At 43.0% G+C, this 15,689-nt stretch overlaps 1 protein-coding gene across 1 annotated transcript in view; it reads right to left on the minus strand.

Moving 5' to 3' along the window:
- The window catches only part of TBX4 (T-box transcription factor 4), a 331,723-nt gene extending 316,518 nt beyond the window's left edge, over positions 1-15,205 (minus strand). Inside the window, exons 1-2 of the mRNA XM_073571710.1 lie at positions 15,194-15,205; positions 14,987-15,081 (exon numbers count right to left, since the gene is read on the minus strand). Coding sequence (XP_073427811.1) covers positions 14,987-15,081; positions 15,194-15,205 — 107 coding nt within the window. The remainder of the gene's footprint in view (positions 1-14,986; positions 15,082-15,193) is intronic.
- Positions 15,206-15,689: the final 484 nt, after the last annotated feature.

Below are 15,689 nucleotides of genomic sequence, written 5' to 3' on the forward strand. Positions count from 1 at the left end.
TTTTCAACCTTTTCCCACATATCATGCTTCAATCATAAAGATACCAAATGTAAATTTTTGGTGAAGAATCAACAAGTGGAACACAATTGTGAAGTTGAACGAAATTTATTGGTTATTTTAAATTTTTTTGGAAATTCAAAAACTGAAAAGTATGGCGTGCAATATTATTCGACCCCTTTACTTTCAGTGCAGCAAACTCACTCCAGAAGTTCATTGTGGATCTCTGAATGATCCAATGTTGTCCTAAATGACTAAGGATGATAAATATAATCCACCTGTGTGTAATCAAGTCTCCGTATAAATGCACCTGCTCTGTGATAGTCTCAGGGTTCTGTTTGATGCACAGAGAGCATCATGAAGACCAAGGAACACAACAGGCAGGTCTGTCATACTGTTGTAGAGAAGGTTAAGGCCGGATTTGGATACAAAATGATTTCACAAACTTAAAACATCCCAAGGAGCACTGTGCAAGTGATCATATTGAAATGGAAGGAATATCATAACACTGCAAATCTACCAAGACCCAGCCGTCCCTCTAATCTTTCATCTCAAACAAAGAGAAGACTGATCAGAGATGCAGCCAAGAGGCCCATGATCACTCTGGATGAACTCTAGAGATCTACAGCTGAGGTGGGACAGTCTGTTCATAGGACAACAATCAGTTGTACACTGCACAAATCTGGCCTTTATGGAAGAGTGGCAAGAAGAATGCCATTTCTCAAAGATATCCATAAAAAATGTTGTTTAAAGTTTGCAACAAGCCACCTAGGAGACACACCAAACATGTGGAAGAAGCTGCTTTGGTCAGATGAATCCAAAATCGAACTTTTTGGCAACAATGCCAAACAATATGTTTGGCATAAAGGCAACACAGCTCATCACCCTGAACACACCATCCCCACTGTCAAACATCGTGGTGGCAGCATCATGGTTTGGGCCTGCTTTTCTTCAGCAGGGACAGTGAAGATGGTTAAAATTGATGGGAAAATGGATGGAGCCAAATACAGGACCAATCTTGAAGAAAACCTGTTGTAGACTGCAAAAGACCTGAGACTGGGACGGAGATTAGTCTTCCAACAAGACATTGATCCCAAACATAAAGCAAAATCTGCAATGGAATGGTTCACAAATAAACGTATCCAGGTGTTAGAATGGACAAGTCAAAGCCCAGATCTGAATCTGATCGAGAATCTGTAGAAAGAGCTGAAAACTGCTGTTCACAAATGATCTCCATCAAACCTCACTGAGCTCGAGCTGTTTGCCAAGGAAGAATGGGCAAGAATTTCAGTCTCTTGATGTACAAAACTGATAGAGACATACCCTATGCGACTTGTAGCTGTAATCGCAGAGAAAGGTGGCGCAATAAAGTATTAAGTTAAAGGGGCCGAATAATATTGCACGCCCCACTTTTCAGTTTTTGAATTTCCAAAAAAATTTAAAATAACCAATAAATTTTGTTCAACATCATAATTGTGTCCCACTTGTTGTTTATTCTTCACCAAAAATTTACATTTGGTATCTTTATGTTTGAAGCATGATTTGTGGGAAAAGGTTGAAAAGTTCCAGGGGGCCGAATACTTTTGCAAGGCACTGTATCTGCTTAACACTTGTTTGGTTGCTCACAGTTGATCCTCATCTCCTCAAACACATGCATGTGTTTATGTTCCCAGTATGGAGAGGGTTGTAAACTGGTGTCATTTATATAGGCTATCTCCCTTTTACATGAAAGGATTTGGCATGATAAAATTCACTCTTTTATCCCCAACTGCTGCTTTTGGGGGGAAAGTCACTTTATATAATAGATGGTCAGCTGATCCCATCGAAGTTTGCAGGCTTGGTTGACATTTATCCAATGTGGCCACCTTTACATTTACCTAGAATTGCATAGGAAATTTCCATGGAAAATTTTTGTGACTTTTTTTGACGGATATTCTATTTACTATAAGCTAAACCCAAAATATTACTAATCGATAACTTTTGTGTTTACTATTGCTTTATTATTTTAACCCCTTCATAACCTTGGACATATCCATACATCCTGGCTTGGTTCCCCGGCTTGGACGTATGGATACGTCCAAGCAATCGTGCGTGCACATACAGTAAGCTGTACAAATATGATCGCCGCTGGACAAAAAGTGGAATAATTCATGATCAAAACAATGAATGTTAATAAAAATGGATTTCTGAAAATAGCATCTTGTCCCACAAAAACCAAGCTGTCATACAGCTCCACCAGCAGAAAAATAAAAAGGTATACCTCTCAGAATATAGGGATACAAAAATAATTATTTTGTTTATAAAATAGTTTTTATTGTGTAAAAGCGCCAAAACATAAAAACATTATATAAATGTAGTATCGCTGTAATTGTATTGTCCCTAAGACTAAAGCTGATTTATCAATTTTACCACATGCGGAATGGCATAAAAATCCCATAAAATACAATTCCTGAATTGCTAGTTTTTGTTCATTCTACCTCACAAAAATCAGATGAGAAAGTGATATGAAAACGTTATGTGAACGAAAATGGTACTAATAGATATGTAAACTCGTCTGGCAAAAAACAAGGCCTCACATGACTCTATCAGCAGAAATATGGAAAAATTATAGCCCTCAAGTGTGGTGATGCTAAAACTTTTTTTGCAAAGAAAAAAGTGTCTTTTAATGTGTGACAGCAGCCAAATATATATATATAAAAAGCCATATGAATCTGGTATTGCTGTAATTGCACCGACCCATAGAGGAAAGTCATCTAATCAATAATACATGCACAAGGAATGGCGTAAAAATTTTTTAAAAATTCTTCCCCTGCTGTTGATTTGTTAGTTTATCCTGCATTCCACGCTATGGACTTTGACCAGGGTTTCCATGTAAATCTCTGAAACACGTGATTCATATGGAACCCCCGGCGGATGATTTCCTATAATGAGGCAGATGGAGACATTGTTGAAACCATTTGGCCTGTGATCCGGCGAGGCCTGTCTTTTTAAACGTGCATAAGAACACAGTCAACCACAGTTTTGTGCACTTCTAAAAAGAAGGACAATGTTGAACATAGTAACTCTGCTGCCTCATTACAGTGATTAGATCCATCGGGGGTTACATCTGAATCATGTCACTTGATGATTTAGATGGAAGCCCCGATGTAAGTGCTCAGCGTACAGTGCAGGATATATTTGATCCAAAATATGTAAAATGTTGCCAAAAAAAGCTTCAAATCAATGTACTAAAAAACAAGTCCCCACTCAGGCACGTCATGTGTCAATGGAAATATAGGGGGCTTCCATGTTACTGGTAGTGCAAAGTCTCTGGAAAAGGAAAATGGCTCTTTGTCCACCAAAAGATATTCAGCAAATTCTACACTCCCAAATCCAAATGCCCCTGCATATGGAGTCCTCAAACTATTCTAGGTAAATGTCAGCTCCAAGAGACAAATAGTGCTCCATCCCTCCAGAATCTCACCATATGACTAAGCAGTACTGGACAGCCAAATATGGGATATTGCCACGATTAGCAGAAATTGTGTGACAAATTTTGGTGCCATTTTTTCCTGTTTTCCATTGTGAAAATGTATTTTGTCTTCACTGCCCAATGGTATAAAATTCAGTGACACACACGTAGTGATCACTGCAGCCTTAGATAAATTCATTGAAAAATAGTTTCTGATTACGTGTATTAAATCGTACAGTGAATTTTTTCCTGTTACCCTTGTAAAACTGCAAATTTTGGGCTAAAATGACATTTTTTGGGGGGAAAATATAATTTTTAAGTTTCTATGCTCAACAATATAAAATTCCGTGAAGCCTCATGGGGGTTCAAGGTGCTCACCACATATCTAAATAAATTCCTTGAGGTGTCTAGTTTCCAAAATGGGGTCACTTGTGAGGGATTCCACCATTTAGGCACATCAGGGACTCTACAATAGTGGCATCCGCTTTGTATTCCAGACAATTTTGCTCTCCAAAATTCAAATGGAGCTCCTTCACTTCCGGGCCCAGACCTGCATACAAACAGTAGCTTTCCACCACAAATGAGGTATCCGCGTACTCAAGAGAAGTTACACAACAAATTTTATGGTTCATTTTCTTCTGTTACCCTTGTAAAAATGCAACAATTGGGCTAAATGAACATTTTTGTGGGAAAAATTAAAATGTTTATTTTTTACTCCCACATAGCTTTAATTCCTGGAAAGCACCCAAAGGGTGGATCAACTTATTGAATGTTGTTTTGAGTAATTTGATTGGTGCAGTTTTAATAATGGGGTCATTTCTGGGTATTTTCTGTCATATAGGCCCCTCAGTCATTTCAAACGTGATGTGGTCCCTAAAAAAGGTTTTGTAAATTTTGTTGGAAAAATGAGAAATTGCTGATCAATTTTTAACCCTTTTAACTTCCTAACTGTCACGATGACCCATCCTGTGTGACGCGACCCGCAGGCCGGTAACTGAAACTACAAGACGCGGCACATGATACTGTCCCGTGTGACACGGCCGGTACTGCAACATCAAGACATGGGGAAAGGGGAAGAGTTACAACGGTGGGCCCTGCGATAGGGAAAGGGGACATGAAGACCTCCTGCACTCCCCTGAGTCAGTGTCCCTAACGCTCCTAACGTTCCCTATGCTGGTTCCGCACCGGGCGCAGATCAGGAACCTGTCGCCCTAGCACACCCTACACCTATCCCTTGCTAGGGAGCTGGGTGGTGCAGGCACTGGCTCCACCGCTGTGCTAATACACACTAAGGAAAAACACAAACAGGGAAACACCACTTAGCTTTAATCTGTTGCACTTGCTCCTGGCAACAGAGTCCACCACCAGAATGCAGCTCTCCTCCTGAATAGCTGCCACCAAGCTCTGTCAGAGCGACAAGGAAATCCCCTCTGACTCCTTCCACACCAGGGCTAAGACAGTGCTGCAAGGAACGCTCTCCAGCTCCTTCCTCCACCAAGGATGGTTGAAATGAACACTATCACCAACACTGATTGCAACACCTGTGACTCTTTTATAGCAGAGCCAGAGCAATCACACCTGCATTATAATCATGTGCAGTAACTAAAGAAACTTGAGTGCAATGATGCTCACCACCACCGGGGGCAAATTTAGAACAAAACACACCACAGTGCAATAATCCTAATGGCCACCGGGGGCAAAAACCAAACTTGAGCACAGTTTAAGAAAAAAAAAGGTTACCTGTGCTTTTTATCAGTCCTGATCCAGCATGGATCATGACAGTACCCACCCCTTAATGAGGGGCCTCTGGACCCTCAAGACCACTCCTTCTCAGGGAACACAGCGGAGACGCCCAGACCCAGAGTTCCCCCCAGCAACTACCTGCACGTCAGGTTGATGAGAAACGAGCCTGCTGGAATTGGCAACGCATGTTCTGGCGGCACCACACATCTCCAAAGCGCTGACCTGGGGAACGAGTGGTGTATGTGTATGTTTGGTATGAGCTGGTAACACTCCACAGCACGCTTCCACTGGATGTTTTTTGGTGGCCACCCATACATGCTCGTTCACACACAGGTCCAGACCTGAACGTTTATTTCCACTTGTTCGTTTGTCACCATTTGGAGAACTCTTTCTGGGATTGACAACAGAGGCGTCCCCCTGTGTCACCACACTCACACCCCTTCCACCACGAGGCCTGTGCCTCCCAGGGTTGGCCAATGGCGAGGGTTGAGACTTGCCCCTACGCTCCTGCAGCACATCTGCTGCTCTCACCGGAGAGGAAGGGATCCGTTGAAGAGAGACGGCAGAGACAGTAGTTCCTAGGCAGCAGCCCTCACACGACTGCCCCCAGCTGACCACTTCCCTCGCCCGCCAATCTATTACCGGGTTGTGTCTTTTCAGCCAAGGGAGGCCTAAAACAATAGGTACTGGCATTCCCTCCAAGACGTAGAACGACAAGGACTCCTCATGATGTCCTATACGTAGATGGATATTCTCTATGACTTGGGTCAAGCTTCCCTGGCTCAGTGGAACCGAGTTTATGGCCTGGACACTAATAGGTTGGGCCAGCATCCTACACCTCAGACCATGAGTCTGGACAAAGCGAGCATCCACCAGACTGACTCCTGCTCCGCTGTCCACAAGCACCGGTATCACCTCCGGTACCCCGCCAGCCAAGACCTCTGCTGACATGGTACCTTGGGAGGGCAAAATGGAGGAAATGTATACTCCCTGGTCGCCTCCCTCCAAGCGACCAGGGGAATGCGGCTCCTCAGATGGCACAGATAATTTGGCACGCAATGGGCAAGCTTTCAGGCCATGACCAGTCTGCCCACAGTACAAACATGCCAACACCACTCCCCAAACCGTAGGCAGCTCTGAATACAAACTAGCTGTTAGGCATCAGGTTCCTACCACTGCACAGCAGGAATCCAGAGCCTTGCACCCAGCGGTCTCCCATTCTTCTTCAGCTGCAGTGGAGCCTGCTCAGCAAATTTGTCAGTCCCGAAGCTCTGCTCAGGCCAACTCCGCAGGTTTGCTTGCTGCTGCCACCTCTGGCACAGCTATGACAATGCATGCTGCTCAGCAGCGAGATTCTCCAGGGACTAAGTTCTCATGTCGGGCCACTTAGCATGCCCGTGGAGTGATCTCCCATTGGAGATCGAGGGTCATGTGCTCAGGTCCTGCTCGTGTTCGGATTGGCCCATCCAAGAAGCCAGGAAGGTCCCGGACGCCCGTGGCTGTAAAAGGTTTGCATGGCCGCTCGCCCATGCGCTAGGATAGACTGTATTTACAGACTATGAGGTGTGAGAGATGTATGCACATATGAATGTATCTGATGATTGACTCATTATGAAACCCCTACCCTTGGTACGCATGTGTTGTGCAGCCTAGCCTGCTAGCACCCAGGCTTAGGTGTAGGTAGGTCAAGGTTTGAGTCAGACATTGGTCCTCACCAGTGATCCAGCATGCCTCAGTGCATGTGCTCCACACTCCACTGTCAGCGTCTTTAGCGGCGCTCGTGCCAGCGACGCCGCGTGCTCAGTGGGCCTAGAAGGATTCTAACCCCATGTCCTTGGGGTAGCGTTCCGTGGCCGTACACTGTGCTCTTTTAGCCGAGCTCTGTGAGCACAAACAGGCTCCGGCGTTTATGTTCAGCGGTAGTGTGGCTCTGTGAAGCAACAGAGTCCGCCCCTGTACATACAGGGTGGCGATAACCCACGTGTGTTCTTATAGTATACCACCATATAGCATCCGCCATTACTGAGCCTTAACACTAGCTCCTCCTACTTGCATAGGTTCGTCTGGAGACTTGGCATGAACTGGGCAGGCTCTCTTAAAATGGCCAGGCTTACCACAGGAAAAGCATACCACCCCACCACAACGAGCCGCAGACACCTCCTTTTTTGTATCAACAACACCGGGCTGTCTGGGTTCCTCCGTCCGCACTGGTGGGTCCTCCTCCCTAGTGAGGACATCAGGGGGCACTTTTTGTATATGTCTTTCCCTGAGGCATCTATCCACCCGGATGGCAAGGGACATGGCGGCCTCCAGCAACCTGGGGGCGGCGTACTGCACCAGAGTATCCTGCAACTTTGGAGTCAAACCCTGCACAAATTGACTCCTAAGTGCAGGGTCATTCCACTGAGTGTTAGTGGCCCACCTCCTAAACTCTGAGCAGTATTCCTCAGCAACCCGGGCTCCCTGTTTACACCTACAGAGTCGGGATTCCACCAGGGTGACGCCATCAGGATCCCCATACACAAGCGCCAAACCCGCAAAAAACTCGTCCACGGACACCAATGATGGAGAATCGTCCGGTAGGGAGAAGGCCCAGGATTGGGGATCCCCTTTAAGAAGGGACATAATGATTCCCACCCATTGCTCTTTACTCCCTGATGAACGAGGGCGCAGCCTGAAATATAATTTGCAGGCTTGTTGAAACACCAAGAATTGATCTCTCCCTCCAGAAAATCTGTCAGGGAGGGATATCTTGGATTCTGGCTGAGCCTGTCTCTGAACCAAGCCCCCAAAGCCCACCAACTGCTGCAGTTGCTGCACCAACTCACCACGCAGACCCCTAATCTCCTCAGTAAGGGTCTGCAGCATTTGGGCAAAGGTCTGAACTGGGTCCATGGTTCAGCAGAAAAAAAGTTGTCGGTTGGTGATAGTGTCACGATGACCCGTCCTGTGTGACGCGACCCGCAGGCCGGTAAATGAAACTAGAAGATGCGGCATGTGATACTGTCCTGTGTGACACAGCCAGCCGGCCAGTACCACAACAACAAGACACGGGGAAAGGGGAAACAGTTACAACAGTGGGCCCTGCGATAGGGAAAGGGGACGTGGAGATCTCCTGCACTCCCCTGAGTCAGTGTCCCTAACGCTCCTAACGTTCCCTATGCTGGTTCTGCACCGGGCGCCGATCAGGAACCTGTCACCCTAGCACACCCTACACCTATCCCTTGCTAGGGAGCTGAGTGGCGCAGGCACTGGCCCCACCGCTGCACTAATACACACTAAGGAAAAACACAAACAGGGAAACACCACTTAGCTTTACTCTGTTGCACTTGCTCCTGGCAACAGAGTCCACCACCAGAATGCAGCTCTCCTCCTGAATAGCTGCCACCAAGCTCTGTCAGAGCGACAAGGAAATCCCCTCTGACTCCTTCCACACCAGGGCTAAGACAGTGCTGCATGGAACGCTCTCCAGCTCCTTCCTCCACCAAGGATGGTTGAAATGAACACTATCACCAACACTGATTGCAACACCTGTGAATCTTTTATAGCAGAGCCAGAGCAATCACACCTGCATTATAATCATGTGCACTAACTAAAGAAACTAGAGTGCAATGACGCTCACCACCACCGGGGGCAAACTTAGAACAAAAGACACCACAGTGCAATAATCCTAATGGCCACCGGGGGCAAAAACCAAACATAAGCACAACTTAAGAAAAAAAAAGGTTACCTGTGTTTTTTTTTATCAGTTCTGATCCAGCATGGATCATGACACTAACAAAAAAAACAAAAATTTCAAAAATTGTGCTGATGTAAAGTAGACATGTAGTAAATTTTATTTTAAAACTATTTTGTGTGACATAACTCTCTGGTTTAAGGGCATAAAAATGAAAACTTTGAAAATATCATAAAATTTCAAATTTTATGCCAAATTTCCGATATTTTCACAATTAAATGCAAGTCATATCGAACAAATTTTACCACTATCATGAAGTGCAATTCTGTGCAGTTAAGTCCTTCACTATAAATCAACAGAATGAACTTAGTATAGAAATAAAAATACTGGCTAGGACAGCTACACAATATTGAATCTTGGTATGGAGCCTTTACAAAACTAAACATTAAAGATTCCAGAATAAGCTTACTACTAAGTTTTCTGATCAGTAAACCATGCCTGTATGTATGTATGTTCTGGCATACATTTCCTTTCTGTTAATTATTTCAGAGGTGGCTACTGGCTAGCTTTTAGGTGCAGTTGAGGACAAGCAAAATTTCAAAAAGCAGTATTAGCAGATATGTGCTTATGGTACTTCTATATTAAAAGACATTTAGATGTAAGATCCTTACAACAAGTATGATTTTCTTTTTATCAAAAACACATATGAAACCATGTCACCAGGATTCTCTTTCATGTCGTGAGTTAAGGGAGATGGCATGCAAAGATATTTAGAAGTAAGATAGTTAGGGCTTGATTAATTAAGACTGGCATTGTGAGCCCCAGTCTTACTAGAGGGTGCACTGAAGTAAGACGAGTCAAATTCATTAAGAGGAACACCTTACAACTGCTATGCGCCGCCGCCAAAAATATTACTCCAGCTTTTGGCATAAATCAGGACAAACCTGATGCTCCAGTCTTACTAAAGGGTGCACTGAAGTAACACGAGCCAAATTCATTAGGAGGAACACTTTACAACTGGTGTGCGCCTCCGCCAGAAAAATTACTCCAACTTTTGGCATAAATCAGGAGAAACCTGATGAAGAAGTTTTATATGCTTCAAAGCGCATTGACAAATAAAAACCTCATTTAAATATACTTCATTGTCCTTTCATCGCCTGGTGGAACATTGGCAGCACGGTATTATATCTATTTTTCTACTTGTCTACATCCAAAAGCTTCTAGGTGAATCAGGATCTTAAAGTTTTGAAAGCCAACTGATGTGATGCAGCTTTTCACCACCAGAGGCATAGTTATATCATGTATGGCTTGACATCTTGACATCAAGGCCTGTATTAGCATTGCTGGCATACAAAATACTGGTATGTTTAATTAATTTGATGGGCAGGTGTGACCACGCCACCATCCTGTCCAAGCGCCACCCCAGCTCACGCTATTTTGAGCAGAATAGAATTGCCAAAAATTGAAAAATGTTGTTCAATTCCACATTGTACAAAAACTTTGCGACTTTTGAAACCTTTTATGACATTTTTCTGGCTTAAAAGCTTTAATGAATCAGCCCCCATATCTAACAGAAATCAAAAGATGACATATTGGCAGACGTATTGCACCCAAGTTATTTCAAGTAGTAATATCTCAGAGTAAAAGTCAAAGATGTGGAAGTAAATCCACATTGTGAATACACCCTAAATAATTTTTCACAGCAAATGGTGAAGAGCCCCATTTTTGGCCAACTAATAGTGACTGGTTCTTTGCATTAATAATAATGTAAGACATCTTATGTTCTTATAATAATCATGTCTGCATTACGCAACTTAACATTGAGGAGGCCATACACCTTCAATAACTGACCTCTTTTACTATTTTATCTCCCTTTTCACACAAACACACACACACATTTTGATTTAAAGGAGAGGTGAGTGAGCCAGTTCTGAAGGTGGCCATCTCATGAATAAAAAGGAATTGGACTTTCAAACTTTTTATGTCTCATGCTCATTCACCCTGAGAAGCCAGGAGGACCTCACACACATTGGATAGTCAACTGGACCTGGTAAAATCTGTGGGTTTTGTCAACTTTTTTCTAACATTTTTAGACTTTTAAACTCACAAAAAATTGGTACAAATTCCACTGATATCACATGATTTTTGACCCTAGCTCCATGTATTGAATGTGAAAATAACCCACCTATAGATAACATTGATAGCAACACACATAGAACATTAATACTATTATATATCAGTAGGCTATGTTAATACCACTTTACAGAAGTCAATTGGGCTTTCCAATGGGAGTTCTGACCCCTTTTACTGCAAGATTAGCACTATTTTCTGAAATACCTGAAATTGGACAAAGTTGGATAGAATTCCCTGTCCCCAAATAACAATTATGGCAAGGTTATCCTATCATACTTCATGACTTAGAATTATAGTATATTTTCTATGCAATACACAGCATGTATGAGGTTTACAAGTGTTTACAAGCCTAATAATGATCTTCTTGATCACTTGACAGTAACTTTATATTCTCTTTTTTATGAGACTATTTTTGCTATATTAAGATGCAGCACTGATATCTTCACCAATAGGACAGGTACAGGTGGCCAAAGATTTTCTAATTTGAGAGAACTGGGTCAATTTTATGCAAATTACACTCTGATCACGCTCTGATCAGAGTTTGATCAGAATGTCATTTGCATTTGCATTGTGAGTGTAGTTTGGGATTTCCAGATGTTTTCACCTAAATCAACAATTGCAGCTTTTTGCTTAAATAGTCACAAAAATGGTTAGTGACAGGAAAAAGTCCATTTTTTTAAATGTCAGCAAATATCACAAAGTAAAAAAAAAGAAAAGTGACTTAAAAAACAGCAAATGATGAATCATAGCCAATGATTACATGGAGAAGTGGAAGTGGAACTTTAACCGCTTCCCGACCGCCCACTGTAGATAAACATTGGCGCTTGCTGGGCTTTGTGCAGCGCAGACGTTTATCTACTGTCGGCGGTTTTGTGCCCCCCGGGACCCCCACATACCTTATAACGCGGGGATCCCGGTGCACAATGCATGCTGGGACCCCCGACATCATCGAGACCTGATTGGTTCAGGTCCTGATGACGTCAGCGTCACAGCAGCCAATGGGAGCGATCGCTGGGAAAGCTGCTTGTTTCCCGGCGATCTCACTCATTGTAACGCGGCTTCTCCTCTGATCTCACACTGACAGATGATCAGAGGTGAAGCAGCGTTACTGTGTGACTAGATCGCTGCCTGGCACAGCTGATCGCTGCCTGGCACAGCTGTGCCAGGCAGCGATCTTGTCACACAGTAACGCTGCTTCTCCTCTGATCATCTGTCAGTGTGAGATCAGAGGAGAAGTCGCGTTATTATGTGCCAGGCACCGATCTTGTCACATAGTAATGCTGCTTCACCTCTGATCATCTGTCAGTGTGAGATCAGAGGAGAAGTGGTGTTACTATGAGTCAGATCGCAGGGCAGCGATCTTGTCACAAAAAGAAAAAAAAGTAAAGAAAAAAAAAGCAGGTGCACAGGTTAGGGCTAGGGCTAGGTTTAGGGTTAGGGTTAGGGCTAGGGTTAGGGTTAGGGTTAGGGCTAGGGCTAGGGCTGGGATTAAGGTTATGGGTGTGTTGGTGTTAGGTTTGTGGTTAGGGTTATGGTTAGGGCTGAGATTAGGGTTAGGGGTGTGTTGGGGTTAGGGTTGGAATTAGAATTGGGGGTTTCCACTGTTTAGGTACATCAGGGGCTCTGTAAATGCAATATGATGCCCGCAGACCATTCCATCAAAGTCTGCATTTCAGAACGTCACTACTTCCCTTCCGTGCCCCACCGTGTGCCCAAACAGTAGCTTTCTCCCACATATGGGGTACCAGTGTACTCAGGACAAATTGGACAACAACTCTTAGGGTCCAATTTCTCCTGTTACCCTTGTGAAAATAAAAATTGGGGGCTAAAATATCATTTTTGTGGAAAAAAATGATTTTTTTATTTTCACGCCTCTACATTATAAACTTTACTGAAGCACTTGGGGGTTCAAAGTGCTCACCACACATCTAGATAAGTTCCTTGGGGGGTCTAGTTTCCAAAATGGGGTCACTTGTGGGGGGTTTCCACTGTTTAGGTACATCAGGGGCTCTGCAAACGCGACATGACACCCGCAGACCATTCCATCAAAGTCTGCATTTCAGAACGTCACTACTTCCCTTCCGAGCCCCACCGTGTGCCCAAACAGTAGTTTTCTCCCACATATAGGGTACCAACGTACTCAGGACAAATTGGACAACAACTTTTGGGGTCCAATTTCTCCTGTTACCCTTAGGAAAATAAAAATTGGAGGCTAAAAGATCATTTTTGTGGAAAAAAAATGATTTTTTTTATTTTCACGGCTCTACATTATAAACTTTAGTGAAACACTTGGGGGTTCAAAGTGCTCACCACACATCTAGATAAGTCCCTTTGGGGGGTCTAATTTCCAAAATGGGGTCTCTTGTGGGGGGTTTCCACTGTTTAGGTACATCAGGGGCTCTGCAAACGCGACATGACACCCGCAGACCATTCCATCAAAGTCTCCATTCCAGAACATCACTACTTCCATTCCGAGCCCCACCGTGTGCCCAAACAGTAGTTTTCTTCCACATATGGGGTACCAGTGTACTCAGAACAAATTGGACAACAACATTTGGGGTCCAATTTCTCCTGTTACTCTTGTGAAAATAAGAAATTGGGGGCTAAAAGATCATTTTATGGAAAAAAAATGATTTTTTAATTTTCATGGCTCTACGTTATAAACTTCTGTGAAGCACTTGGGGGTTCAAAGTGTTTACGACACATCTAGATAAGTTCTTTAAGAGGTCTAGTTTCCAAAATGGGGTCACTTGTGGAGGGTTTCCACTGTTTAGGTACATCAGGGGCTCTCCAAATGCGACATGGCATCCGATCTCAATTCCAGCCAATTCTGCATTGAAAAAGTCAAACGGCACTCCTTCCGTTCTGAGCTCTGCTGTGTGCTCAAACAGTGGTTTAGCCCCACATATGGGGTATTGGCATATTCGGGAGAAATTGCACAAAAAATTTTGTGGTTCATTTTCTCTTTTTACACTTGTGAAAATAAAAAAAATCGTTTTGAAGTAAAATGTTTGTGAAAAAAAGTTAAATGTTTATTTTTTCCTTCCATATTCCATTCATTCATGTGAAGCACCTGAAGGGTTAATAAACTTCTTGAATGTGGTTTTGAGTACATTGAGAGGTGCAGTTTTTAGAATGGTGTCACTTTTGGGTATTTTCTGTCATATTGACCCCCCAAACTCACTTCAAATGTGAGGTGGTCCCTAAAAAAAATGGTGTTGCAAATTTTGTTGTAAAAATGAGAAATCGCTGGTCAACTTTTAACCCTTATAACTTCCTAAAAAAAAAAATTATGTTTCCAAAATTGTGCAGATGTAAAGTAGACATGTGGGAAATGTTATTTATTAACTATTTTGTGCGATATCACTCTCTGATTTAAGGGCATAAAAATTAAAAGTTTGAAAATTGCAAAATTTTCTAAATTTTCGCCAAATTTTGATTTTTTTAACAAATAAGCGCAGATCATATCTAAAAATTTTTACCACCATCATGAAGTACAATATGTCATGAGAAAACAATGTCAGAATTAGTAGGATCCGTTGAAGCGTTCTAGAGTTATGACCTCATAAAGTGACACTGGTCAGAATTGAAAAAATTGGCCCGGTCACAAAGGCAAAAACAGGCTCGGGTGCGAAGGGGTTAAGCTCTAGGAAAGTCTGTCAATTTTATAGAGAAATGTTATTTTTTAGCATTAACGTTTTATAACATTCATGGCTTTTCAAATGGATCTAGCAGCCTGGGAGATAGAGAAAGGCAAAAACGCTGTGTCCTAGAGGACAGATATAAGTAGCAAACAGCAGGGGCCATAACAGCTCTGTTATTTAAAATCAAAATCTATTATATAATATATTGATCAAAATAGTTATTTTCATACAAGTGAGTACAAATACATAAAAATGCGACAGTCATAAAAAACAATACAATTTAAACATGTCGAAAGTTCATCAGTACGAATCAATCAGCTGTAATATCATAAAGTAACAGACCTGCCAGCTTTGGTTATAATCATCTCAGTGCCTGCTTCGTGAAACTTCTTCCACAGCTCCTTTTCATGTAGATACACTTTAATATTTTCAATTGTCTGAAAATATAAAATTAAATTAATGTTATTCATTTAGCAAAAAATTGTAATGTCAACTTAATACCTTAATACCTTAGTGCTATGTGACGTATATAAGTCATGAGCATGTCACTTTGTGATCCATGATGGGTATGTATGTCATGCTAATCACGTCTGTACCAATGCAATCAGTGTACACAGGGTCCAATCCAGATGTCTAGGATTGTCACTGTCACTGGTTCTCGCAGTTCAACGTCTCATTTGCCTCTGTCAAGAGTGATTGCGACATGTGATGAGTTTTAGGGGCCCGTCACACATAGCGAGTTCCCTAGCGAGATCGCTGATTTTGTGATACATCAGCGATCTCGCTAGCTATATCGCTGTGTGTGACATGCATCAGCGACCGCCCCCCCCCCGCCGGGTATCGCTAATCGTGCAGGAATGTCCAGGGCCATTTTTTGATCGTTGGTCTCCTGCTGGCCAGCACGCATCGCGTGTGGCAGAGGGAGACCATCGATCAGCGAGCTCCCAGAGCTGTAAGCAGACGCTGGGAGCTGGTATTCAAGGTAAATATCGGGTACCTAAGCGCGCGCGACGCTTAGTTTCCCGCTGTGTACCTTGGATACCAG

This window comes from Dendrobates tinctorius, unplaced genomic scaffold (genome assembly GCF_039654945.1).
Source record: "Dendrobates tinctorius isolate UK_male_01 unplaced genomic scaffold, ASM3965494v1 ptg000007l, whole genome shotgun sequence".
NCBI lineage: Eukaryota > Metazoa > Chordata > Amphibia > Anura > Dendrobatidae > Dendrobates > Dendrobates tinctorius.